General features: G+C 41.1%; 1 protein-coding gene across 1 annotated transcript in view; it reads right to left on the bottom strand.

Annotated features, from left to right (window-relative positions):
- Positions 1-939: 939 nt before the first annotated feature.
- The window catches only part of fam135b (family with sequence similarity 135 member B), a gene marked incomplete at both ends in the record, with an annotated part of 45,394 nt that continues 18,910 nt past the window's right edge, over positions 940-27,423 (bottom strand). Inside the window, 16 exons of the mRNA XM_083982100.1 lie at positions 940-1,145; positions 1,501-1,614; positions 2,171-2,281; positions 2,496-2,647; positions 3,597-3,694; positions 3,863-3,954; positions 4,251-4,417; positions 8,990-10,952; positions 11,525-11,679; positions 11,762-11,835; positions 13,193-13,348; positions 14,770-14,816; positions 15,382-15,541; positions 21,413-21,539; positions 22,966-23,139; positions 24,177-24,247. Of these exons, the coding sequence (XP_083838226.1) occupies positions 940-1,145; positions 1,501-1,614; positions 2,171-2,281; positions 2,496-2,647; positions 3,597-3,694; positions 3,863-3,954; positions 4,251-4,417; positions 8,990-10,952; positions 11,525-11,679; positions 11,762-11,835; positions 13,193-13,348; positions 14,770-14,816; positions 15,382-15,541; positions 21,413-21,539; positions 22,966-23,139; positions 24,177-24,247 (3,867 nt within the window). The remainder of the gene's footprint in view (positions 1,146-1,500; positions 1,615-2,170; positions 2,282-2,495; positions 2,648-3,596; positions 3,695-3,862; positions 3,955-4,250; positions 4,418-8,989; positions 10,953-11,524; positions 11,680-11,761; positions 11,836-13,192; positions 13,349-14,769; positions 14,817-15,381; positions 15,542-21,412; positions 21,540-22,965; positions 23,140-24,176; positions 24,248-27,423) is intronic.

Genomic DNA, 27,423 nt, shown 5'->3' with positions numbered 1-27,423 from the left:
GCAATTGAGTAAGATGGGGGATGGCAAACCAGCACATCACAAATTCAGTCCATTAACCTTTTTAAATCAGTCAGTGCAATCACGATCAATTTAAAGGTGAAGGCTAACAGAGTAATTTATACGTAAATACTCATTGTGCTGTAGCCTAACTTAGCTAATCATGGGCAGTGAGCTGTTGATGTGCAGTTAAACATAAAACTGATAAATACATGAAAAAGTTGATGCCTTAAATATCCACTATACTGAATCATAGGCTACATAACGTAACGCTTCCACCTGCATTGTACCGTTAACACTCTGTCTGATACATCTGATGATACACACACAATAAAGAAATCACATTTAGATGAAGTACTTACACCGTGGATAGATAAGCGGATAAAAAATAAATAATTTTAAACAATATACTCATTTCTGTATAAAGGAACATCTATGTTTTGTACAACAAAATACTTCATGTACAATCAAGGGGATAAATGCTGCGCATCTGTTGCCTTGGTACAGAGGACAGCGCGAGACTATCGCCAGTGTAACCCTTAAAGAACAGTTCAATAAACCAGTGATTCTAATGGCTCTACCAACTCTAAAGGGAAAGTTGTTAAATGCTTCATACCACAATTAGCATCTGTTAGTGTTCTGGCTGAGAGTTTATTCATAAGGCCTACAAAACATCTACAGTCCGTCCTGCGATGGATGTCAGATGTTTTGTTTTGCATGGCTACACACCAAACTCAGACTTCTGAGTCAGCAATTTAAACAGTCACAATACACTGATCTTTTATAACAGCTGCTAACAATCCTAACCAATGCAACCAACACAGGTCTTGCCTCTTGGATACGAGGGATTATATACATGATACTGTACAAGGTGCAGGTAAGGACCTCTCTGTTAGCCAAACCACAAGCTTTCTGTCCTGTCGGCCTGCAGCGGTAGCACCTTTATTTGAAGTAGTTGAGCCCCGCCACCAAGAAGAACTTCTCCAGGAAAAGCTCAGAGTCCAAGACGGCGATGTGGGCGGCACGACCAATCAGGGTGTTGGCTGTGTTGGGCAGAGCATGGAACACATTCTGACGGATCAGCTTGCACTCTTTAGCCTCCACAAGAGGCTGCAGGAGGTTGTTGATCATCTCCGTGTACACAGGCCCTTCACAGCAAAGGTGTAGATACACTTACAGTCAGTCTACATACATGAGATATTGTTTTCATTCAAATAAAGGGGTAGGTTAAAGCAGAAGTAAGTGGAATGTTTGTGTTAATATAAGTCTTAAATAGTTGTATCTTCCGACAGCAATCACTTCTATAGAGTGTTTGGTCTGAAACACGGGTCTGTCAGTCACTCTGCTCTGCTGTAAGCCGAGGAGAAAACTTTCCTTGTATTCTACAACCTTTATCCAATGAGGAGAGAGAACGGCATGAAGGGGTGCACATACAGCACCAGTAACGTTAGTTGAAATAGTTTGATTGATCATTATAAAACCGTATAATATGACTGTACTGACCTGTGGATCTGTCTTTGAGAGCAGTTTTGCACATTTCTATTCTAGCAGAGTGGAAAGGAACGTAGCGGTCCTGAGGAGACGCCACCAACACCACGTTCTTGAAGAACTGGAGTCCTGAAAGCACAAAGACACAAATCAAATGAGCATAATAAGTGCACAGTGTGTGTGTGAGTATGTGCGTGAGAGAGAGACAGAGAGACAGAGGGAAGGAGTGAATTGGTTGTAAAATGCAAAACTACAGTCGCAAAGTACAATGACAGGCTTGATATGATAAAACTGTGTTTTTTCTCTAGTCTCCTGTCAGTGTGCTTTTAAGAGAGTGCACTGGTGGGTTTCCAAAGACAGGGTTTGGATCATTTTGTCAGCCTGCCACAGCTCTGAAGGGGGAAAAAAGCGTTTTCAGGCTTATCTTCTTCAAGCCTGTGTGACAAACGACTGCTTTGTTCCACTCACACAGTGGGGAGGCCTCTCACAGGCCTCTCACAGCTCGCTGGCAGGGGTTGGAGTGTTAGCGAGCTGACATACACAGGAATTTGACAAAAACGACAAGATGACAACATTTTTTATGAATATTTGAATAGACCGTCTTTCAAGTAATAGTCTTGAAAGTGATGCAGTCAATACACTCAGTGCCTCTGTTTCTAATTCGGCTGCTTTCATTACACCCTACCTGGTTTCTGACTCAGGAGATAGAGGAATGTTTTCCGTGGATCAACGTGATCTCTGAAGGTGAGCTGCAGCAACGATCCGGATTTCTTCAGCTTCTGCATTAACCACAGACCTAAGTGACACACACAAACACACACACACATGCACTTTCAGACCCCTTTGCCTTTTTGAACACCCAGCACAGACGCTGAGCAGTATGGATTCTGAGATTAAAAAGACTGTGGAGCTGAGGACGACAAATCATCACCGCCCCGGCGCCCGGCATTGTAAATAACAGCACATCTGCGCTGTGCATTTTTCTCCCAGAAGCTGAGCAGCGTCCTCACCTGTGCTGACCAATGTGCTGTTGTTATAGAGCGTTCCCAAGTGTGGGCCCGACAGCGAGAGGAAAGTGTGCAGTTTGGGCAAATAGCAGCGGAAGCGAGGCCTCGTCAGCACCGAGCGGATGATGATGTTCCCCAGAGAGTGGCCGATGAAGCTGTTGGCCGGAGACAAACAACTTTCAGAGAGAAAAACTTGCAAACTTGAGTGGGCGGCTGGAAAAACATGAGCCTCCAACGCTGCTGACCTCTGACACTGCGCTATGTCTTATTATAAACTCTTCTCTAAGTAGGAACTAGTTCCAGCGGATGCTATTTGGAGATTTTAGTCACAACATTGGTAATTACAGAAAATTCATTAACTTCCTAAATGTTTAAACATTCTCAAAGGCAATGACAACTTAATGATGCCAACATAGAGGACACACCATATGAATTAATAGCGTCTCCTCAGCAGTGGGGAAATATTAGATCCATGCGGCTATGTCTGTCACTTAGTTTAATTACTGTACTGCTCCAGCTCTCCCCAAAATCCCTTATCACCATGTCTGCTCCCTCTCATCTGTCTCCTACCACACTGAATATAGAGGTAATGTGGAAAGAACCAGATGCTGTTGTGGCAGCCCATTGCTTTTGTCTTTGATTCTTTCTCTCTAGAGAATATGCCACAATAAAGGAAGTTAAGAAAGTTGGGTAGAACGTCTAACATAAAAAAATAAATAAATTGGCACATTCAGGGCAATTAAGCAGGAAGATGAATAGCTTAATTTGATGGAAACTAGGCAACACAGTGCTGCATTAAGTGCTGCATAGTCTATCAAGTGAAAGTCAGAAACGTATTGCTACTCTATGATAAGACCTTTTTCATCAATTTTATGCCATTTATCTATTTAGAGTTTGTACAGTCTATATATTATAGCAAAACAGTGACTCCTATAAGTGAAGGTATTCATAGCAAGTACAAGACTCTGCTGCCATCTACTGACCAAGCTGAATGTTGCTTGAGTTGATGAGTGTCCCTGCTCTGACTTTGCTTCAAATAATCAATCAAAAAGGAGAGAGGTCAGTACTGTTTGTGTTGCACGGTGTTAAAGCGGAACTACTGACCTTATCCTGCCTATGGTGAGATTGTACAGTTGGATATGCTGAATGATCTCATCCAGCAGCCTGTCTGTCATGGTGTCGAAATCTGCAAACGTGTCGGTCTGCAGGGAAATGGCAAAAAAAAAAAGAAAAAGAAAAAGAAAAAGAAAAGCACAGCCGTCAGCGCTCTACAATTTGCCTTAAAGCACTTCTACAGAATGTGACTGCGCACGTTATCAATTTGCTCCCTCTCACTGACATGTAAAAAAAAACAAAAAAAAAACGGGTACCTGGTTCCTCTCAGACATGAGGAAGTCCAGCCTGGATCCCGGCAGGCCTAACTCAATAAAAGTCTTCACCAGCCGCAGGTCTGCACTGTTTCCTGGGAGCAAAGAGGAAATTATACACACGCTCTCTCTGGCTCAGCTCTTGTAAAGAGTGGCCATTAATCATTTAACAGACACATTGAATGTTTTAAGAAATTAGTATTCACGGGCCATACAGGGCGATGCAATATTTTGAGCTTGTAGGGCATACTCCCAGAGACTGTATTACATTTACAATGCTAATAGGACAACTGGAAATCTAAAATAGGATGTACAGTACAGTATGCTGCGGATGTGTCCGTTTAATAGCTATTCTGTTCTGGCAGTTACTGTTTGCTGTATGCAGACTCACCATCAAGCCCGTGGACACACACTACAAGGTGTATCCCGTCGTCAAATTCCTCATCGTCCTCCTCAGGGGGGAAGTAGGGCAGATCTGATGCCAGGAGAGGAAGGTCGCTGTACAAACTTGCCTGAAAGCTCAACTCTTTGAACAGCTCCTCTTTGGCTTTGAAGAAACTGGAGAAAAAAAGGAAGAATATTTAGAGGGAATATTCTGTATTTTAGCAAGAAATTGAAAAATAACTTTCCAGTAATGTTCAAAGACAAGCAGGTATGCAAACCTTAAAAACCTGCACAGACATAAAATGCTGATCTAAGATTGTAGTACTATTTGATCCAAAACATAATGGAACATGCTTTGCATTTTTGCATTTCGCTAATTTTAGTTCACGTTACCCAATCCCATGCAAACCAAAGCTTATGACCCAAAGTCCCACAGATTTTGCTTCTCAGAGTTTTATTCTCCTGTCATCCAGCCAGGTTACAGATTTTCGTCACGCGGCAGTCAAAACAAATCCGATCCCGGCTCCTGTACTTTGAGCTAATCGTGATGGATTTGTCTGCACAGTCTTTGATGTGATTTAATACACTCAGGAGGCATTTCACCTCGTCTTGACTTTTCTTGCTTCAAATTTGCCCTCACTTCATTTTGTTATGCTAGGCTTTCCAAGCGTGAGTAACTGCCAGCTACTGCACCAGATGTCAACAGCTGTCTCTGCATAGCCATAAAACCTTTAGCATTGGCCTTGTTTCCAGAAAGTTGGTGTGGATTATGATGTCACTCCAGCAAAGTTTTCCTTAGAAGATTGCCTGCATTTTCAGAAACCGTTTATTTTATTTTATTGACAGCCAGGTCATAAAGGCATTATGTTACTGGCCTGCACATAAATAGCTAACACAATAGAACAGGTTTTAAACTGAAATCACATAAGCCATTCTTTTTTTTTTTTAGGTCAAAAGCAACCTTTAAATATAGACTTAATATTCTTTTATTCCTGAAAGGAAAATAAAATGTGTTTGGAGAGTCATCAAGCCTCCAAGCCTGAGTGAGCAGGCAGACAGGACCCTGAGGCCCAGAGTTATGCTAAGTCAAAAAATATTATTATCATCTACCATTGCTGGTAGCTATGTTTTGATTGAAACATAAATTGAAAAAACATTTTTTAGAAATTAGCAGGTATGTTGCAGTTACTGTAGGCTACTTGCAGTGCTACGGGGTTACGTAGCTTAGCATGCTAATGTCAGCAGTTTGTTTGGTAGTTTGTTCAGGAAACTGGGGTTAAAGGGACAACGAGGAGTTTCTATTTGGTTATAAAAAAGTCTCACGTTAATGTGGATGAATCTACGCTACCCACACTTGTTAATGGGCCCATTTTCGATAAATATATTGTTTTGTCTCTATCGTTATTTTGTTATTATTAGTGGTGGTGGAAATGCTGGGTGAGCCGACCAGCATTTCCTTACTTTCGGTTTCGTGGCGAGTCATGAGAATAACGCAGCCGATTCGCCATTATGGTCGGAACTACGACGGTATGTGATCGTCTTCCAACCTCTGACTTTAATTCTTGATGAATAAAAACATGAGTCTGTCTTGCGCCGGTCAAAATAATTTTACGGTGCGTGCGGAGGCTCATAAATGTACAGTGGGTACTAGTTTCATTTGGACGATTTCACGCGAGATTCACGCGTGAGTCACGGGAGGCTCACGCGGATTTTTTGTAGAGGAGTAATTGTGTTTTTACCAGAAGCTGCAATGTGCCCAAACAACCGCCAGGTGGCATCTGTGAGCAGGAGCGCCTCCATACAGCAGCACGGAGCAGTGAACACGAATGGGGAATGCAATACAATAACAATACAGTATAGTTTTTCAATGAGACAAATGTAACGATGGCACCTATTATACGTCTCGCTCTCTTTTTTCGGTCCTCAGTCTCGTCAGCTCCAAACACACCCGTCTGTGTTTTTAAAATGAGCGAACTACTGCACAGTAGTGGCACAGATTTCTAATTCCCCACCTTTGATTGAGTGTTGCTGGATGATTTCTCGCGAATAAACGGGCAAGAGCCTGTGTCACTTTCGGGCTGGGCGTTAAAACAGGATATCCTGAAATAACTTGTGAAATAACTTTTCCTCGATAGAAATAGGCTACAAGACGTGGCCGATACAAAGTTGATAGGTTTCATCCATGTTTTGACAGTGTGTGTGTGTGTGTGTGCCGAGCGGACCCGTTTAGAGAGACACGCGTCTGTATGGGACAGGCTTTTATCATCATTCATCTTATGAACGTGATGTAAAGTTATAACTTTATTTTTTATATATATATATTTTTAAATACAACCTCTAAAACTAGAATGAAAAATATTTTACTATATTCCACCTTCTCTGCTCTATTGAAAGTAATGAGTTTAATAGATATATTAGCAATGACCAATAGGTGTGCTTGTATTGCTGTGACGACAGCTGGACACGATGTAACACATTAGCGACACATTAACATCCTCTTTATCTCTGACCAATGGGTGTGTTTGTGGATACTTCACTCCATTGTCAGACAGAAGTCCTGCCCCCCACAGTACTTAAGCTGTTTGCTTTGAACAGAAAAACCGGTTCCTACAGTAGCTCCTCACACTTTTCAGTTTATAGTCTAAGTGAAGAAATTTCGTCGTGTTTCATGTAATAAATTTCACATGTAAGGGGAGCTGAACATATACAGCCTCCATTCAGAACTCCAAGACACATGTGCCAGACGCACAGAGGCATGCGTAAAACACATATTGAGACCACTTCATGATGCTTAGTTTTTTTTTTTAGTTCATTTTTGTTTCTTTTGGATTTTTGTGCGTATTACTGAGCCGTTTTGGTCCATGTTTGTAAGCCCTTTCCCCCCTGCATTATTTTTTTCTAAAGTTGCAACAATATAGTAATATAATATAGGCCTGGTCTATATTTTTTTCGTTTCATTTTGTTAAGTAAAAATCAATCAATCCGTTTTCTTTGAAACTATGAGATTGTAGAGCAGCTCACCATTAACAAATACGTACATTACAATATCACGGAAAAGTCAATTCCCAGTAGTTCAACCCCAACCAAGTATTGAGTGCATATAGATGGACATAGTTTTCAGAAGGCCAACATTTCTATATTAAAAATACTTAAAAAAAATTCCTTTGCAATATTTCCATTTTGGAGATACTGATTTTTAGGTCTTCACTGAATGTTAGTCATAATTATTACTATTAAAATAAACTGAATAAATAAAAACATGGGATGTTTCATTCAGTGTGTAATAGGCCTATATAATGTGTTAGTTTCACTTTTTGAATTGAACACATTCTACATCGCGGAGGCGACGTCTTTCCACTTAGGGCTTCCTTCACCTCTGAAACAGGGCAGAGCTCCGTGGAAACACCTGCCTGACACAGCAACGTAGGGAACCGTGCATGTCCGCGGCGCACAGCTCCACATGCACGGAGGGAAAACGGCGTCGCCGTCGCACCGACTACTGTCTACATTGGAGGTCGGCTGTTATCAGTATAATCAGAGACAACCATGAATGAGTTCGCCTCAGTTTCACGTGATTGTTACTGTCACCCTGTTAGAAAAACATTTTACTGACCCCAGCTGAGATGCTGAGACCCTCAAATTGTGTGTTTGGAGCATAATAATAGATGTGAGACAATTTGCTCAAACTTGGAGCCAGACCCGGCCAGGCTACAGGAGAGATCAAAAATATGGAGGGGTCCAGGACCCCCTTGAGAACCACTGATCTAGTTGAAGGTAGGCTGCTGTAACCACTGTGATACAATAAAAAACAACAACATTGATCTGATTGACCGGCGTAGCGGTCCCTCTCTCCATTCACTCTCTAGCTCTCTCGACCACAGCTGTAAATGAAGTAGCCTATGGCCTATGAACAGCGCCACTCTCCATTGCAGCTACGTTGTGGTCAAACGTGGAATTATCCCAAAATCTTTTGAGCTGCATCTCAGTACGATGCTTCCACCTAGTGGCTACAATGTGACCTACAATTTCACGCAACGCGTGAATCACGCGTTACGTGAGGGAAACGTCCAAATGAAACTAGTACCCACTGTAGTGTGAAAACGCTTCGCTTTTCCAAAACTCCTCGCTGTCCCTTTAAACAGAAGACACAGGTCCTGGTTTATAGATAAGACCGTACAGTATACGGTACAATGTACAGTGCTTGGAAATGCTGGCTACATGCCACAGTATGTATTTTATATTTAAGTTTAAAACCACATTTATATTGCAATGTGTTCTCTACTAACACTAAGTTTTGCTAAAACACATACCGTAAATTCTCAAATTCGGCTACAGGCTTGAGCAAATAAAATTAGAATCTCAAGCGTCTCAATTACAATCCAGGTCTATTTCTATTTTCTGCAAATTCTCGTAATGTACAAAACCTCTCAAAGCCAATTTGAGCAGTTTCTCAAACCCAGCACATCCTGTCATGTTGTTCAGCCCGGCCCAGCCCGTTGAGAACTCTGACCCAAGGAAAGAGCTGGAGCCTTAAACATGTAAATGAATGCATGCTCCTTTCTGTTACACAGTAAGAACAGAATGATTTGATAGTATTTCCCATCTTTGCTGAGCATATGATTTGTTTAATAAAAGTTTAATCAAAGCCTGTCCCGTCTAGACGCCTGTCTCAAATACAAGCCGGGTCAGTTCGGCTGTTGAAGTAAATAAAAGCCCGTTAAATTTGAAAAGTTATGGTAAACTCACTTCAGCATCCGTTCGTTGGTCTCATCATCCATGTTGAGGGGGTTGAGTGAAGATGAGGAGATGATACCAAAAGAACCCAGGGGCTGATGGGTGATGGGCGAGGTTGCCTGGCGCGTGGACATCCCACTGATGGACGGAGAGTCTCTCAGAACTGAAGAAAACGGCAGACAGGTTGGGGCACAGGACACCGACATGTTCACCACCTCCACCATCTTCTTATTGACAAAGGCCAGCCCTGAATTGGGGATCTTAGAGGACTTGGTCTGGCAGTCTAAAGGCTCTTTCTCACTGGACGATATCCCATTGAGGTCAAAAGGTGACATATTACCGGCTGTCAGCCCCGTGAGGTCACTGGGCCTCTGCATGGTGTTGGTGCTACTGGGATGGTCGTTGGCGTACTGAAGCCCTGAAGGTTCTCGAGGTGTTTGGGAAGGATCCAGCTCCTCCTGGTTCTTAACGCCAAGCGGTTCCGTCTGATGGAGGTGGTGGCACTCATCGCGGGTGTAAATTCTCTCCTCATCTGCTGCACTTTCATGCACACATGGTTTATTTCCACAGCTGCAGGGCACTGCTTCCGATTCAATGAGATGCACATCCTCCGCTGAGGCGCTCACTTCACTCATGTGTGTTTGATGGTTAATATTCTCCCCACAGCTGCCAATAACAGCCCTTCCCTCCACATGAGGGCTTTCAGCAGACTCTTGTAGAAGCAACACTTCAGAAGCACCACTAAACAGTGTCTTGGGTCTGGATGCTTCTGACAGGTTCTGTGGGGGATTTGACTTTTCAGAGCTGACACTTTCCTTGAGAACATGGCCAAGATTTGTAATTGAACTTGTGTCTAGTAGAGATGATTCAGATTGCTCCGAGTCCAGGTTGCTGATCAGAGAAGAGCAGTTGATCTTGCAGGAATCCTGGTGCCGCACTAAACTCTTGGTATCTGCTTCCTGGCTGAGCAGCACGTGGTCCTCCTCGGTGTCCTCGGGGCTGCTTATCTGCGGCGCCGAGACCGACTTGGTCAGTTTACTGAGCTGCCTCAGCTGCTGGTCCTCCTCGTAGGGCAGGGAGCTGATGGAGGTCAGCGAGGCCTGTATGCCTCCGCTGGGAAGGCTGCCGTTACTCTCCATCTGCAGGCCCTCCAGGGAGCTGCGGTGGACCGGGTGCCGACACGCCGTTTGCTGCGGGAACTCCAGAGGAGGTCGACCACGCAGCGCTGCCTCCACGGGCCACGCCACCGAGCTGGGCTCACTCTCGATACCTGAGTCAGAAATAACGGAGGATGAGCGCTTCATGATTTTGGAGCCGATCAGGCCTCCGCGGTGACCCATCTCTTTCCTGAGATCACCGGGAATGGGAGATATGACGGGATGGGGATAGGCTGTGGGAAGGCTGATAAGAGGAATATCCTCACTCTCATCGTCCATGGAGTGATTTAACGGCATCGCGATGTCGGACTCCTCGTCGTTGTTTTCCACCTCTCTGGCATCGCTCTCATTTGTAGCATCACAAGGTCGGGTGGTGTCTTCTGTTACATGATGATCAGGAGACTCCTCGTTAGAGTCGGTGAGGGGACTGTGGTTAGAGTTGTGAACCATGACTGCTTCGCTTCTGTGTGGATCCTCAACACAAGGTTTACCTCCGATATACCTCAACTCTGAACCGCAGTCCTCCTCGACCTGGTCTTCTGGTCCTGCTGGTTCCTTCAAGTTTTCTTCTTCGACTTCTTCTAGCTCAGGAGGAATAGGGCTCTGGATACTTCTAATCCGGGTCTTACTCCGCTCTGCTGTAATGGAGACATATGCGGGCATGTCCATGCAGCCGTCGCTGTCCAAGGTGGCCAAGGGTATTGCTGGTGATCTGGCTCCTTGGCGGCTTTCAAGAGTCCTGTTGGAGGGAGTGACGGTGGGATTGGAGTTGGAGCCCTCCTCAGTAGTCGTAGGCATTGGCACATGTGATACCCACTCTGAAATAAAAGGGAACATCACAGTTTATTTTTTTTTTGTACTTTATTTTTATAAGAGGAACATAGACAACATACAGAAAGACATAGAACAAACAGTTGGTCACCTATACAATACATTCATTCAAACGTTATACTGGTGGAGTTACAAATACATGATGGCTCAATGAGCATCTCTTTTGGACATGTACACAATCCATTTTTCCCAATAGTGCAAATATTTATCAGTCTGTAGATTTAACGAAAAGGTCATCCTTTCCATATTTTGGATATTAGTCAGAATATTGATCCAGTCTGACTCTGCAGGAGGTGTGGTCTGCAGCCAGCTTTGAGTTACGGTTTTCTTACTAGCTGCTAATAATATTTTAAAAAGATATTTGTCTCGCCCCAATATATGGGGTGCAATATTACCCAGGTAGATTGTAGAAAAAGAGCTATTAATTTCATCACCAAAAATGTTTTGTACTACTTGCGTAATCTTTTGCCAATATGGCTGACTAGGAACATCACAGTTTATAAAAAAAAAAGTCAAACTCAGGGATCAGGTCACTAGCTTCATTGACCTTTTATTTTACCTGTTTTGGGAGACGCCACATATCTGTCCTCAAAAATGATGGGCAGGCTGTTCCAGTCTCCATCGATGTCCAGGCACTCAACCGGTAAAGGAGGCATCTTGGTCAGGTAGTCTGAGCTCCGCACTTCCGCAGCTATCTGGCCATGTCTGTTGATTCTGAATGAGGAGAGGCATATCGTAATTATATACTATATGGACTGATATACGTAATGAGCCCTTTTTCTTAGACATTACTTACAGTTCCTCTTGAAAAGTCAGAGATATCTCTTTGGAGTGCTCGGTGAAGAAGTACGCCTCTGAGAACCTCCTGACCTGGTGTTTCCACAAACAGACAAAGCCGTTGTCACCACAACATTAAAAGATGTCTTGAGTTAAGTGTTGAGTTTACACACAAAGGAAAAAATTCAGCTTCCTCCAGGTCTGGTTAGAAACACATCATCCTCGAGAGTCAGCCCCTGTGACGGGGAAAATCACCACAAACACTCTTCCTGGTGTATTTTAACCCCACAATGATTAAAAAAATGTGTTAATTGAATTGCTATCTCCTCTTGTGGATGGTAGCATGGCAGTATCCCCTTGGGGTAATTTAATACCAAGGCAAACATGTTCATTATTTTCAGACAACTGAGACGAAACAAGGCCACGCAGGAGATCCTTAGCAGCTCCACTGTTCAGCATATCTTTATATTAAACAGCCCACTGATTAGATAGAAACAGCAGTCGGAATTGTATTAGCCTGCTCAGTCGGATTCTAGCTATTGAGGTCTGAAATGGCATCTTATCATTTTTCTAATTCCCATTGTAGCGCTCACAGATCCCTCATAAACAGTCATAATCAGAGGTGAATAGAGACATTTATTCCATAACTTGTACTTGGGAGCAGAATTTTTTTTTTTTTTATGTTCTTAAAGTTGCATACTTTTTTACTCAAGATATTTCATTATGTTCACTTCACTACATTTAAATATGTTCATAATGCTACTTTATATATTTTACTTCTTTTTATTTTTATTTTGTGCATTCTCTTTCACCTTTCCCGTATTTTATGTTAAGTTTTGATATCTATAAAAATATACATTTGCAGATTTAAGAACCAAATCCCATCTCAAAGTAGTTTTAAATCCCCACTTCTCTCTGGAGCTCTAGTAACAGGTCAGTGAACCAATCAGAAGAGAGGAAGACCAATCCATGGTTATAATCAAATGAATATAGAAGAAGTGCAAAGAAGTAATTTTGTGCTCTTGCTCTTATGGCTACCAGAAAAGTAGCTGTCCATATTGGCATCTCTATACCATCTAGTCATAATTCTGACCATTTTCCTGGTCCAACATCTTAATGTTATTTTTACTTTATGTATCTGCACTGAGACACTGTTTCAGCCACATGAGAGAATTGTATTCAATAGCTTCTAGAGAATTGGTCACAGCATATCCTCCGGAGCTGCTTACAGAGCTAATATGTCAGTGCTTATGAAACCATTTTCTATCGTTATGTAGTATTTCTGTATTTAAGTGTGGGCGCTGAGGACGGAAATGACTAATTTTCAACAAATTGTCATCAGTGCACTGTGACACGGAGACTAATCTAGACTGTGGCTTGGAGACCAACATGTTAAATGAGGATGTCTGAGCATTGTGTAAGTCTGTCTTTGATGGTGTGTGATGCCCACCCTGAGCGTGTGGTGCTCCTGGGCCAGATAGGACAGGATGTGGGGGTTGAGCACAGCAGCCTCCAGGAAGCGGCTCCACAGAGCAGCCAGCTGGGAGCAGAGCTGGCTCACATCCCTGCTGATCTGCTCTGCTACCTTCTCATGGCCCTCCTGCAGCTGATCGGGACGGGGAAAAAATATAGATTATGAAAATGAATATAAACCAGTTCCCCAAATTCTTCTTGAATAATACTATTTTAAAGGATAATTTCCGTTTTTTACAACATGGACCTTATTTCTAGCATAAAATACGATCATTTACTCACCCAGACGATACATATGATGATACACTAGTGCTATTCCCCTCCGAGCCCGTGGTGGCATGTTATCAACATCCGTGGTCTGTAGGTTGACCTACTGACCTCTGACCTGGATAATGTCATCTCCGACCGCTACCCGGCTCATTCTGATAATAATCATTCTGCTTCGGCATTCGGGTCCATTTTTATCTCAACTAGCCGGAGCTTTAGTGAGTCCAGGTTGAGGAGAGGAAGCCTGTGGAAGCTGAACTTCATCCAGCTGCTCATTTTGTTCTGACAAGTCAGAAACACGCAGAAACGAACCATAGTATTAGCGGTAGCAGGTTAGCCGCGCCGCACCGCGGTTGGAGATGACATCATCCAGATCAGATATGTTGATAACATGCCACCACGGGCTCGGAGGGGAATAGCACTAGTGTATCATAACAAAATATTGGTGAAATGAACGAGTTTCTCAGCAGATAATGCGTTATATAGAGGCTGTGCTTGGGTGCCCCGAGTACTCGCATTATACGGATACGCGCCGCTCCCCTGGGGCTAATTTCATCAAAACGACTCCAAATGACACCAAAGTTGTCTGGGTGAGTAAATGATCGTATTTCATGCTAGAAATAAGGTCCAGGTTGTAAAAAACGGAAATCATCCTTTAAGATCCTTGGTTTTCTTGCTGGCACATTTATAAGCACTGACACTGGAGTGTCTGCAATCTGTCTGCCTGACCTGACTTGCAGGTCTTTGGATCTATGTACAAAACTCATGTTGAATGTGTAAATCAAGTGACCCATGCTGTTCTATGTGGGAACAGCTGGGCCACAGTATCAGTTCACAAATACATCAGCACTGGAAAGGCATGATTATTTAATGTCTTAATGATCCCCTTCATCTCTTGACAGAGACATTGTTTTATGCTGCAATTATATCCATCCCCTTGAACTAATGACTCATTAGCACTGTCTAAAGTTAAATCCACCGGCTCACTGTATATTAAAAAATGAAGAGCAGCTTCATTTAAACAGCAGATGATGCATGAAAGCTTCAAACTTATTGCTCTATTTTTCCTGTGCACCTTTTTTGAGTCACAAATTTGCATACATCATTTCCTAATTATAAGCTACATGCACATGGTCGACTAATAGTAAACAACAACATCAATACAGTACATAATTAAAGAAAATATAACATTTATGTAACTCTATCAATTAAATCAGAATTAAATAAGAAAAAAAAACTTTTTTGTCTTGTTGAGGCGACAGAGGTTTGTCTTTGACCTTAACATACCTGCAACTCTATTGTGAGCTGATTTAGAGTCTCCTCCACGGGCACCTCTGTTGAGATAAAAGTTATTTGCAATCAAAGGATTTAAACTGCATTGCACTGAGGAAAGGATTACAGACAGATGTAATGACACCAAGTAAAACATTAGAAAGCTAATTAGGACCAAACACAAGACCAATTTAAAACCCTGAAAAATCGTCACTTCAGGAGAGGAGACTAAAAATATAACAGTAAATTATGAATGAGGACTAAAATAATAAAATAATGAATCATTAAAGACCATCAGCACATTTTGCAAAGTAAGGTAGTTTGTCGTGTAATGCAGTACTGTATATTATAATTTATTGCTTCCAGTTAAGAGTTTATAAATATGCTGCAATGCAGTTTGCAAGCATTTCTCTTTGTCTGTTCACATTATTATTCAAACTTATACTAAACAAATGAATGAATACATCTCTCATCATCTCCAATGCCGCTGCAGCATGACTTGTATTAATGCAGGTGCAAATAGCCTAAAGATATGAGTTCTTCGATTATTAAACAATAATCTCATCTCAACACATTTTGACTTTTCCAGTTATTTTATGGATTGAAAAAAATACTGCATGTGTTCACCTGAGTCCAGCGGCATCTGCTGGAGCTGTGGGATTTCCTTCATCAGTGCTGTGTAGTAGTTGTGCAGGCCCCTGTGTGCCACCAAGAGGAGGCGACAGAGCCTTCGGTGCCACGTGTGAGCGCGCTGCAGGCAGTTTTCACTGGGCACATAGAAGCTCCCCTGCAGAGAAGGAGACCCAGAGGAAATGTCAGCTGCTATGTAGGTCAGCAGTCACCTCTTAGTAAAAAAAAAAGGTCTGCCTTAAAAAGACAGACATGAACAAACTTGAACTTTACAGCCTCCACTGCAACAGTTGTGTGGGCTTGTCTCTGACCTTGTGTTAAAAAGGAGCCTGTTTCTCCATCGGCAGCGCAGTTGTGACAATTACTTGGAAGATCAAATACGGCTTTAGAAACAAATGGGCCCTAAACACAGCTTGCTGCGAGCTGTAAAAAGCAGATGAGGATGTAACGCATCCCTGTTATGACCTTTAAAAGATCACAAGTATGGGAAGATGACCCAGAATCCACAGTGTGGCTCTATGTCTCTGGACAGATGAGTACAAAAAATAATAATTACTATATTGTATATAGAGAGCATAATCAAATTTGTTGAATTTTATGATATATTAATTCTTATAAAACAAAATACTTAGAGCAGAAAGAATACAGTACATTTGTCATATACAAAGTATAACGTTACTGTAGTTTAAGTTCCACATCATCCCTACAAGAAAAAGATAAATACAATTTCCAATTCATTTCATTCTTTGGATTGTCCCAGATGTAATACACTGTAAAACATCAGGATGTGATCTATGATCTGAACCTCAATCCACTCCTTCACTACAACACTTTAGAAAACAATTAGATGTAACCATTGTTTCTGTGTAAAACAATATATCCACCAAAAGTGCAATTGCTGAAAAATACAATAACATATTGTTTACCTGGATGAAAAGTGAATAGCATTGACATTTGTATTATTTCTTATTTTTGTCTGACTTTTTGCATTTCAGTTTAAATTCGTTTTTAAAGCAGTTTGCTTTTGTGTTGGTTTTATTCATTGTCACATACACACAATACACAATTTCACTTTTTTGACATAGTCTTCACTGTTTTTAGTTAAGTCAAGTCAAGTCAAGTCACAGTTTATTCATAAAGCACATTTAAGACAACCTCAGTCGACCAAAGTGCTGTACAGTAGTAAAAATACAATATAGTTAATCATAAACACTATAACAAATAAAAATGAAACAAGGAATAATAATCACTCAATTTAAAACAAATGTAGAATAAAATGATAAGAAGATGGTGTGGTTGAATGGGGTGGAGGGAATGAATGGGGAATATGAAGATTCAGCATACAGTTAATGCATATTCATCCACTTGTGACTGCTAATTACACTAAAAAGAGGATCATATGCTGAAACCTCCCTAGTGAGGAGCAGAGCTGAAGGTCACAGGCAGACTGATGAAGGTGCAGAGACAAAACTGAGTCATCTCTCCGGCTCAGCTGCTCTGGAGTGAATTAGCTAAACACGAGCTGTAATATAGGCCGTATTTCCAGTAGATGGCTCTCTAACAATGTAGCAGAAATATTAACCGCATCTCCCACCACCACTGCAATTCACAGTAGGTGCTGAGTGCAAAACAAGTCTCTGTCCACAAAGCAACAATTCATCATCAGCCTGGATGCTTTAATCATGTGTCTTATTGATGTTCCTGAGAGGCTGATGGGCCTTCTTTCTCAAACTACTATCATTGTACACATGGTGGTGGTGATTTAGAGCCGGGGAGCCTTGGACGTGACCAGCGACTGCCCCCCGTCTGCTGGTCCTTGACCTGCAACGCTCCGATAAGAGTTGTTCCCGTGGCTGGGATGTTTGGGCAGCGCCGGCGGGGCTCAGGGCTTTGAAGGCATGCGCCTCCTGACTATCTGGGGATGTACTGTAATTTGCCCCCAAGCAACTCAAGTCTCCGGCCCTATCATCATACCTGTGTGCGCTCTGTAATTGCAGCATTGCTGTATACCCAAACCAGGAAAGAACATCTGTATGTTTACTTTCATAATTCTCTTTAGCTTTATAGAGGCCTGCCAGGATCAGTCTATGAGTGAAGGCCAAAGAAAAAATAGCTATTTTTCTTTCTGTATGAACTACTCATTATCCTAAAACTATGGTTTCTGTGAGAGCTGACAATACCTGGGATGTGCCCCACTTTTCACTCACCTGACATGAGAAGTTCTGCTTTTGATTGTTGCGGTGAATGCATGTTTTTTTTTTTTCCCGACAGCCCATCGTGGTGTCTAAGCATCCAGTGAAAGACAGGTTGTACTGATAGAGGAGCTCTGAGTTGTTATCCTCAGAACCGTGTTTTATTTCCTCCAAAGACACCAAAGATTCTCAGGTGTCTTGACTTCTTAAAGCATCATTTTCCACTCAAAAAAAAAAAAAATCCTTTTATGCCACTGAGGGACCTTTTTTTTCTTTCCTTTTGAGATGTAACAGCTGATATCAATGGAAATCTACAACAAGCAATTCTTTCTTTTTTCACCCAGAAATAACAACATAACACTTAGAGAACATGACGTGGTGCTGAGGGGGGAAAGTGCTGAAAATGAAGTGTATAGCCGCAGGTTAAAAAAAAAAGAAAAAAAAAAGCTCTAAATAAATAAAGGTGAAGGAAGAGGCGGCGGCGGGCGCAGATTTCACCTGCAGCTATGTGGTACGTGGCGCTTGTGAGCAGAACTCATTACTGTGATCAAACGAAACCCCCCTGCTTGGCTAAACGCAGAGCTTATTAAAGCGCCCAGCCAGGGGTGGGAGTAAAAACCAGGAGGAGGGGGGGGACGGGGGCAACCAGGGCGCTCATTAAGATTTACAGTGTAGACTAAGACCTGAGAGATGCATGTTATAATATGAGGAGGGAAAATAAAAGAAGAACATACGTCTTTACAACCGTACATATAGTAAGTGGGAATAATTGGGAAACACAAAATTTAAAAAAATTACAGAAAAGATAATGGCTTCAACAAGAACCAGCCTTCAGGTGTGGAGAATCATCCATTTGAACTTCAACAAGCTGTACTGACTAAAATGTTGTAACGTTACAGAAACCACTGGTTTCTGCATGAGCAATCGTGTGCTATGGGATAGTGCAATTTAAGTCGATCCTGCACTTTATTGGGGCATCGTGCAATTAAATTAAATTAAATCTTGCACTTATGCACTCGTCACTTTAGCAAACAGCACTTAAGCACATACTGTAGCACTTTAACTAGCACTGTAGCACTTTATAACTTCTCAGTAATCTTTTGTCCCCTTACCCACTCTTTTAACCGTCTATGGTCAGTTAACTGGTGGTTTATATGTCGTTCATATATGTTTTGTGTAAGATGTCAAGGTGTTTTGTTGTCCTAGTCCTGCCTCTTGTACTTTTTATCGTCAATGTTTTTTATGTCTAACATCAACCTGCCAATGGGACTGGGGATGGAAATTAGCCACTTGGCTATAATCCCACACATTTACATGTCAGTGTCCATCAATATGTACTGTTCCCATTAAAAAAAAAAAAAAAAAAATCTGAAATCTGAAATCTGGAAAAGTATAATAAGTACACACTATAAGCATTAGGTAAGCATTAATAAATACTGAATTAATCATTTATAACGCATGGATACGCATGAAGTAATACAGTTAGTGCTTACGAATGATGAGTAATACATAACTGTGTTTATAAACTACATACTAATGATTATCCATGTGTTATAAATGATGAATTCAGTATTTAATGCTTAATAGTCTGTACTTATTATAAAGTGTTACCAATATCAGTTTGATTTGGGGTTAATTAGTCCTGAACTTAGTTTTTTAATGAACATTGTTGTTGATTATTGTTGTTTTCTGTTGTGTGCTATGCTACATGTATAAGTAATGCATTGCATTGCACTTATTGTACTGCCTGAGTTGTCAATGCTTGTCATGTTGTAGTATTGTGTTGGATGTTGTACGTACAGAGTGACAATCAATTTCCCTTCAGACAGAGGGATTAATAAAGTAAACCAACCAACCAACCAACGTTATCCATACAGCAAACTGTTCTCCACATTATCTCTATAGAATTCTATACAAATTAATATTAAAAAAATAACAGAACATTTTTTTTTGTCTGTGTCAATTTGACCAATGCTATATACTATAATTATTAGTAGCTATCTGATTGGTTTGTCTGCAGTTTCTTCATTATCATTTCACGTATCACTTCTGTGTTCTCAATAAGTCAAATGACATCATGAAAACAGAGTTTTAGATCATTGGTTGATCTCTACATTGGATAGATTAGATCTATTTAGCTACTTTTAGCTAATTGAGGTTTCTTACTGTCGGTCATCAAATTAAATACATATGGGCTCATGTGTTATTAGATTCTATGGCTCTCGATGTAGATGAGATAAAACAGTCCTTCAGAGCAGCCAGGTAATGAGTCTTGAAGTCTGGCTGTTAGTGCAGTCATCTCCTAATGCCCTCCCAATCAAAAGCAGCCTACAGCTATGCACTACTGTACATACTAATCATTTTACTATAATTCAATGCAGCCTGGGTCCACTAACAGACTTTTCACCCAATAACGGCTTTCTGTATAGTACCGTCTGTATTCGACTTTATGAGGAATGGCTGCATCTCACTTGTGCAGTGAATCATTTTGGCTTAATGTTAGACCCCGGAATCTGATCACGAAAATGTGATTTCATTTCAGAAAACTGAATCATCATTTGCAAACAGGAGCAGATGTGCTGAGTTTGATTTAGTCGCTTCCTGAAATGATGAAACACTACAGTATACACTGACAGACGGCTATATTCATGTTCATGTAGGTATTAGACATGGAATGAAATATTTAAAGGGATAGTTCACCCAAAATTCAAATTTCACTCATGATCTACTCACCCTCATGTCGACTAAGAGCTGTGAGAATTTTCAGAGTCCTCTGTCCCTTCTCTGAGTTACGGGGGGGTCCGCGCAGCAGTATTTGTCCATATAATGGTTGTCAATGGATACCAACTTTCTTTGTCCAAAAAGACACACCAAAAAACATCCAAATACCTCCATAGTGCTCGTGTGTAATGTCCCTCTTGTATTGAAGCCCCGACATGAGAAATTGTTCCGCCGGTCACACAGGAAGAGCAGTGAACCGAGACACTGGGAGCTTCCGCTACAAACAAGCTTATTTAATTTTTTTCGGAACAGTTTCTCATGTCGAGGCTTCAATACAATTAATTCCCCCTCGTAACTCAGAGAAGGAATGGAGGACTCTGAAAATTCTCACAGCTCTTAGTCGACATGAGGGTGAGTAGATAATGAGTGAAATTTGAATTTTGGGTGAACTATCCCTTTAAGTTACTGTAAAGTAAAATATGTATAATCCTGATTAATAATCATGATAACAGTAATTGGATTATCGTTTCTGTCATCTCGCAATTCAACAGTTTGACTCAGTGCAGTGTAAATAAGCACAGTGAGTCTACACTATCATTTCCAGTGAGAGCGGCTATCAGCTCCAGATGCCAGACCTGGGGCCTACATGCCGGGACAGGTGGGTTAATCAGATATTATGAAAAGCCACAGTGCAGCACAGTAATAATCTGTGTGTGTCGGCCTCTGCTCTTTAAACCCTCAAGACTCCACACAGGCCAAATGACCGATTTCTAAGGGACGGACGGGTCCAGGATCTGTAATCCAGACCAAAATGACTCTCTGCTCAGCTCTTGAGCTGAATCCTGTTGCTTCTGGTCGACGCCGGGCCAAAACAAATCACAGCTAAATCCATCGGCCGCTAAACCAAATCATGTTATAACGTCACCACTTGGCATTAGGTGCTCGCTTACAAAAAAAAAAAAAAAAAATCAGAAAAGAAAAAGGGAACAAGCAGCTGAATGGGGACAACGCCCGGCTTATTTTTAGACGTTTCAAAGCTTTGTGAAACAAAATGGGCTTTGACTCTGTGTGACTTCCTGTGTGAACGCTGCTGAACAGCTAAAAGGTTAACATACCTCAGAGATGACAGGCTTGCAGTAGCCAGCTCCGAACACAAGGTTCTCCACAGACATGGCAGATGGGTCGCTGGCGCTCTCCGGTGAGCCCTTCCCCAGCCAGGAGCCCTTCCCTGTACGTGCAAAGCTGCAGAGAGACAGAGAGAGAGAGAACAGGAAGGACACATGCAGGGACAAACCATGAGTGTGTGTGTATGTGTGAAGAAAGTCAGTTAAGCTGAGAGATTGGAGCTACTCCAATCAGTCAAGTGCTGTGGTAATCTATGTAATGCATGGCTAAAGACTGAGTTTATGATACTGAAGGCTGATCTCATCACATAAGTGTTTGGAAAACAATCCATTAACAAAGCTAACTGATACACTATTAGTTATGTCTGCCAAACAAGAAGCAAATAGCTGTGTGTTCAATTTCTGTTCTTGATGTTCCAAGTGCCAGTATAGTTTATCTCAAAAACTATTAATTGTTCCACAATTAAGATGTAGTCGCCAGTTTTTTAAACCCGGATGTTCAGTGGTCCAGTCAACATTTAGCAAACATAGCTTGGCACAGGTTCCTTGTCAAGCTTTGGATTTTCTCTTGATGCCATAGTTGATGTGCATGGTTCGCTAGTTAGAATCCGATTACACATTTTAAAGGTGCTACTTCTAAGTTTAGTTTGTTATTGCCTGAAGAGGTTATGTAAAATATGAGCTCTAGCCCTGCAAGGATGATGCTGTCCTGTCACCAACTGCTTCCTTTTTGCTCAGGACGTGTAGCTTTAGCCTCAGACTTTAAACTGATGTAGGCGTGATTATAACCCCTACTCCTACCTTTTCTAATTAAAAAAATCCTCTTCTAAATATTAAACATTTTAATTACATTAAAAACCCATTAGAAGCCATTTCAAGGAACTCATTAAGGTAGAATTAGCTTAATTCAGTAGCTGCCAGATATTAAAGCCCCTGTATAGACTTTTCATTTAGTGTTGATTTTGGCGGCCCCTATGGACGAAAGCGGCGGAATGAAGACTGCATTTCCCACTGTCATGAAGACGTTTGTGTGATTTGTTTTCAAAATGTTGTAAAGAAGACAGGACTTGCTATTTTTTTTTTAGCAGCATAATGTATCTATTGGTATGGTTTGGTCAGTGGTCTGACCCGACCATGCCTTCCAGAGGTTTAGAATTAGACTACTTAGAAACAGCGTATCTTCACACTGATGGGCTCATGTGCTGTTGTAGGTAACAGAGACACATCAGCAGAAACCAGAGACTTTTGCGTATCCAGTTAAAAGCTCCGTACAGGGGCTTTAAAATGTAGCTAATAAGCTGACAAAAGTTTGTTGTTGGAATGTCTTCTATCTCTGACTGAAATCATGGACGACTGTTTGAAGATATCACTGGTATTGAGTGGTTAAATTGGCTGTTGTTACTGTGAATAACAGTAATAACTGTATACTGTACATAAATATGGGTTAGCCAAATATTATGTCCTTTGATAGCGTATTATTTGTGCATTGTGTACAATGAAAAACTGCCAAACCTCAATAATCACAAAGTTGATCTTAACTCTACCTGATTAGCGGCTGATGTAAGGCAACCAGTGAGGCGTGTATGGAGACAGAGATGACGGACAGGTGGAAGTAGTCGAACATGACGGGGACGTGGTGGTGGAGGCCTCTCCGCGGGTGGAAGTGGAGGCTGAGGGTGCGACTGCTGATCAACGGGACGGTCATGATCTCTGCCAGCCTGAGAGATGGAAGGAGAGACGGAGTTTCACTACATAACAAATGCATTTAGATGAAGCATCTACAATGATAATCTGCAGGATACCTGTTTTGCTTCTCTCTGGATCTTTGGTGCCGATTGCAATTACACAACCACACACTAATAAACTCAACAGACACGTTAGACAATCAACAGAATAAAAAAAGAGGTAATAAAACAAAATAAAAGCTATTCAACTGTGTTAAAAGATTTAAAAAATAATCAAAAATAGACTGAGGCTATCACAGTATTAAAACAGAAATGCATACTGTAACTACACTGAGCAGTGATTTCACTGCACCTAGTAAAAAGAAATGCTTACACATGGTACTTCTGGCCTGAAGAGGATGTCCTTTGACACTAAAAGGTGCAGCTCTCTGTTCAGAGAGAGTCTATTGTCTATTGTCTGTACTTTTTGCTAGATTTATTAAAAAATGTCTGGGATCTTGGACGATTCTCACAATAATCTAATGACATATATTGTCCTTGCAGCTCTGAGTCTGAGAAACAGCCTGAGTCTTGACTGGAATGGTAATGGAGGCCTAGAGGATATTCTACTGCCAAACAGACTGGGAGTAAAAAAGCTACAAGGTTCCACGTTATCATACAGAGAAGGTGCTCCATAATTCGGTCCTGTGTTGCACTGATAAGTACTATAATCACACAGGTATGACAAAAACAGTGAAGGTTTTAACACGCAAACACACCAGTCAACACGCCGCAGTAATACACAGCTGCTGGACAATACAAGGGTAGAGCTCCGACAAAAATTGTGCCTTTTGCAGTTTATGCTAATGCAATCTACCCATTTCTCCTTCTATTTGTCCCGAGCAAACAAACAAATCACTGTAATCGAGTATTGTCAGCACACAAGCTGTGATCAGGTGCTTAAAGAGATGGCTACGAGCCAAAAGACATAATAGCCCTTATTCATGCCTAGTTTGCATTAGAGTCTAGTATTCTCTCTCTCTTTAACACACACACACGCACACACATTTCCAGACTGCTGAAAAACCTACTGTTGCTCATTGTCAGTGAAATGAAGATCCAGCTTCAACTGAAAGTCCACCTCACTCAAAGCTTCCTCCACCTGCAAGACATTGGGACAGCAGTGTTACATACTTAAACATTGTAGGAGAAAGGTGACATGAACAGACTGGTGGCATTACAGCTACAACATTGTGCCTTGTTTTGGCTTGAATTCCAGTTTAGGCATTCATTAGTTGTGCGTTTTCATCATAGCTCAGCCAATGGAGCCACAAAAGACACAATCATGTTCACAGAGGAAATCTTTGAAATGTTTAATGAGGTGAGAAACAACAATACAGAGTCTACCGCTTCCATAGAGACTCTCTATTCATGTCTCCGTCCAAACAGCACTTTTTTTTCTAACTGAATTTCCAGAAAGTTTGTAATGAATGCACATTCTGTGTTGGATGTACAGTATCAAAAGATGCTAAAAAAAATGTGTGTCATTACAGTAAAGCACTTCAGAGGAGGAAACAACAAGATGGTGTAATTCAGAGAGCACCAGCGAGACCTCCAGTCATCTAAAACCTTGTGGAAAACATAATGCGTTGTACATGGTGTAGCCTACATTTATGTACAACATGATTTATCAACTCAATCCACAACACCGATTTCATTATTCGTAAATCAACACAACAACATTTCCACCTCAACTAAGCATAGAAAAGATTTGGGGTCATTTTGAACTCTTTTTTCCCCTGATTCCCAATATTTCAGGTGTTTCAATGTGCAAGAAACCAGTGAAACCTGCATATTTCCACAGGTTCTTATGATTTAGCTCATGTGCTACCATTTGCCAGCCAGCACACAAACCATGATGAGGGATTGTATAGTTTTGAATCATACATCACAGTATTAAGATGGTGTTGTGGATTGAGTTGATAGATCATGATGTAGGCTACATAAATGTACGCCGTGTTCAACACTTTATGTTTTCCACATGGTTTCAGATGACTGGAGGTTGTTGTAGGCTTTGTGGGAACTTAGCTGCAGCTTCGATGGAAAAAACAAAGCAGGACTTGTTGCTGTTTTTTCGTTGTTTTACTGACGCTGACTAACCAAACATAAACAATCTCTCATCTGGTTATTGTTATTGTTCCACCGGTCAGTGCAAGACACAGGAAGAGCAGTGAACTGAGACACTGGGAGCTTCCGCTACAAACAAGCTTAAAATATAGACTTATTTAATTTTTTTTGGAACAATTTCTCATGTCGGGGCTACAATACAAGAGGGACATTACAGACGAGCAGTATGGAGGTATTTGGATGTTTTTTTAATGTGTCTTTTTGGACGAAGAAAAGTGAGCACCATTCACAACCATTATATGGACAAATAGCCTACTGCTGCACGGACCCCCCCGTAACTCAGAGAAGCCACGGAGGACTCTGAAAATTCTCACAGCTCTTAGTCGACATGAGGGTGAGTAGATAATGAGTGAAATTTGAATTTTGGGTGAACTATCCCTTTAACAATGTTTCCAACTGACCCTTTCTTCTTCTACGGTTCAAACTTTGACCTCCTCTCAACTGATATGGAACCAAACAAAACGCCCCCTTGTGGTCTAAATGTGTAACATCACATCCCAGTAATAGATTAAAGTATGTATGGAAGTAACTTTACTTTTACTCTCTATTTTAATATTATCTATCTAATATATTTAAACTATCTGAATGTAAATCATGAAATATAATCCATAAATAAATAATGATTTATAAATAAATAATAATGAACAAAAGATACAACAACCTTCAATCATCTAAAACCATGTGGAAGACATAATGTGTTGTGTATCATGATTTATCAACTCAATCCATAACACCATCTTGCATTTTTGGTAAATCAACACATTTCCACCTCAACTAAGCATAGAAAAGATTTTGGGGATATTTTTAACTCTTTTTTTTTTTTTCCTGATTTCCAATATGTCAGGTGTTTCAATGTGCAAGAAACCAGTGAAACCTGCATTTTTCACAGGTTCTTATGATTTAGCTCATGTGCTACCATTTGAGATTGAGATTGAGATTGAGATTTGTTTATTTTGATTTTTAAAAAAATCAGGGGACAGTACATATTAATAGACACTTTCATGTAAATATGCAGGATTATAGAAATCAGATAATTTTGTGTCCCTTTGCCAGCCAGCACACAAACCATGAGGGATTGTCTTATAGTTTTGAATCATACATCACAGTATTGTGTCAGCTCCTGCCTCAACAGGCTATCTTGCACTTCTGAAACTTCCACTGCAGATATTCAACAGAGCCCACACCTTACCAACAATGATGTGAGACCAGAATAAAAGCTTGAGTATTATGTTACAAGGTTAACTGTAAAAATGTAAATCTAGTCTTTGTGGAAGCTTTCTTTTCAGAGCCTCTTCACACTACACACTACCTTCTTGTTGTCAAACAGCATCTGTTTCTAGTTAGTTTAACTAGTCCTAGAGACACATCACCTGTGTAGATGATCAACCAATCAGCAGACTGACATTGTCATGTTCCTACCATGTAAAAAAAAAAGAGTAATGTCTACAGGAGGTTTGGTTTGGCCACCATACGTTTCAATGCTCCTGCTGTATAATTTCATTAATACTCTTCAAAACATCCGATGAGCCCTTGTGCCCTACTCTACAGTATATGAACACCTACACCTGTGGTCCTCCACTCATTTATTCAGGGTTTTCTTTTAATTTCTCACTCATCAGCATTTCAAACAGGTAATCACATGTGATCAATAAGAATCCGGTGGCTATACATGTGTGTACATCAATACTGCTGTTTTCCATAATGTGTCGAATCCTGTTTGCAATGCTGATTTTATTACTTCAAAGTTCTTCTTTTTTTAAATTCTGTGTTTATGTTCTCTGTGTTGTCCACAAACGGTATTGCTGCATTTCTTTTAATCCAATCTCTCTTGTGCAGAGTGCTGTAGAGTATCACGGTGCTCCCATTTGAATTCAAACAACAAAGTGGTCAAATAAAAGGCGGCGAGGCAAACAAAGGCGGTGCCGACGGTGGAGTCTTTTGAAGACTGAGATACACAGTGTCAGTGTTGCTGGTTATAATAAGGTAAAACACAGCTCTTCCTCTCCTTTCCCTAACATGAAACCAAAACACACAGACAGTAAACATGCAGATGTGCACTTGTGTCCCGTACTGATGCTCTGATTGATTAAGCATACATACGGGTGTACATTGGGGAAATGAGGGGCTATTTTTGTCTGTGCTATCTGTAGC

The sequence above is a fragment of the Trachurus trachurus genome, assembly GCF_905171665.1.
Source record: "Trachurus trachurus genome assembly, chromosome: 11".
Classification (NCBI taxonomy): Eukaryota; Metazoa; Chordata; class Actinopteri; order Carangiformes; family Carangidae; genus Trachurus; species Trachurus trachurus.
This window is presented reverse-complemented; position numbering and strand designations above follow the sequence as displayed.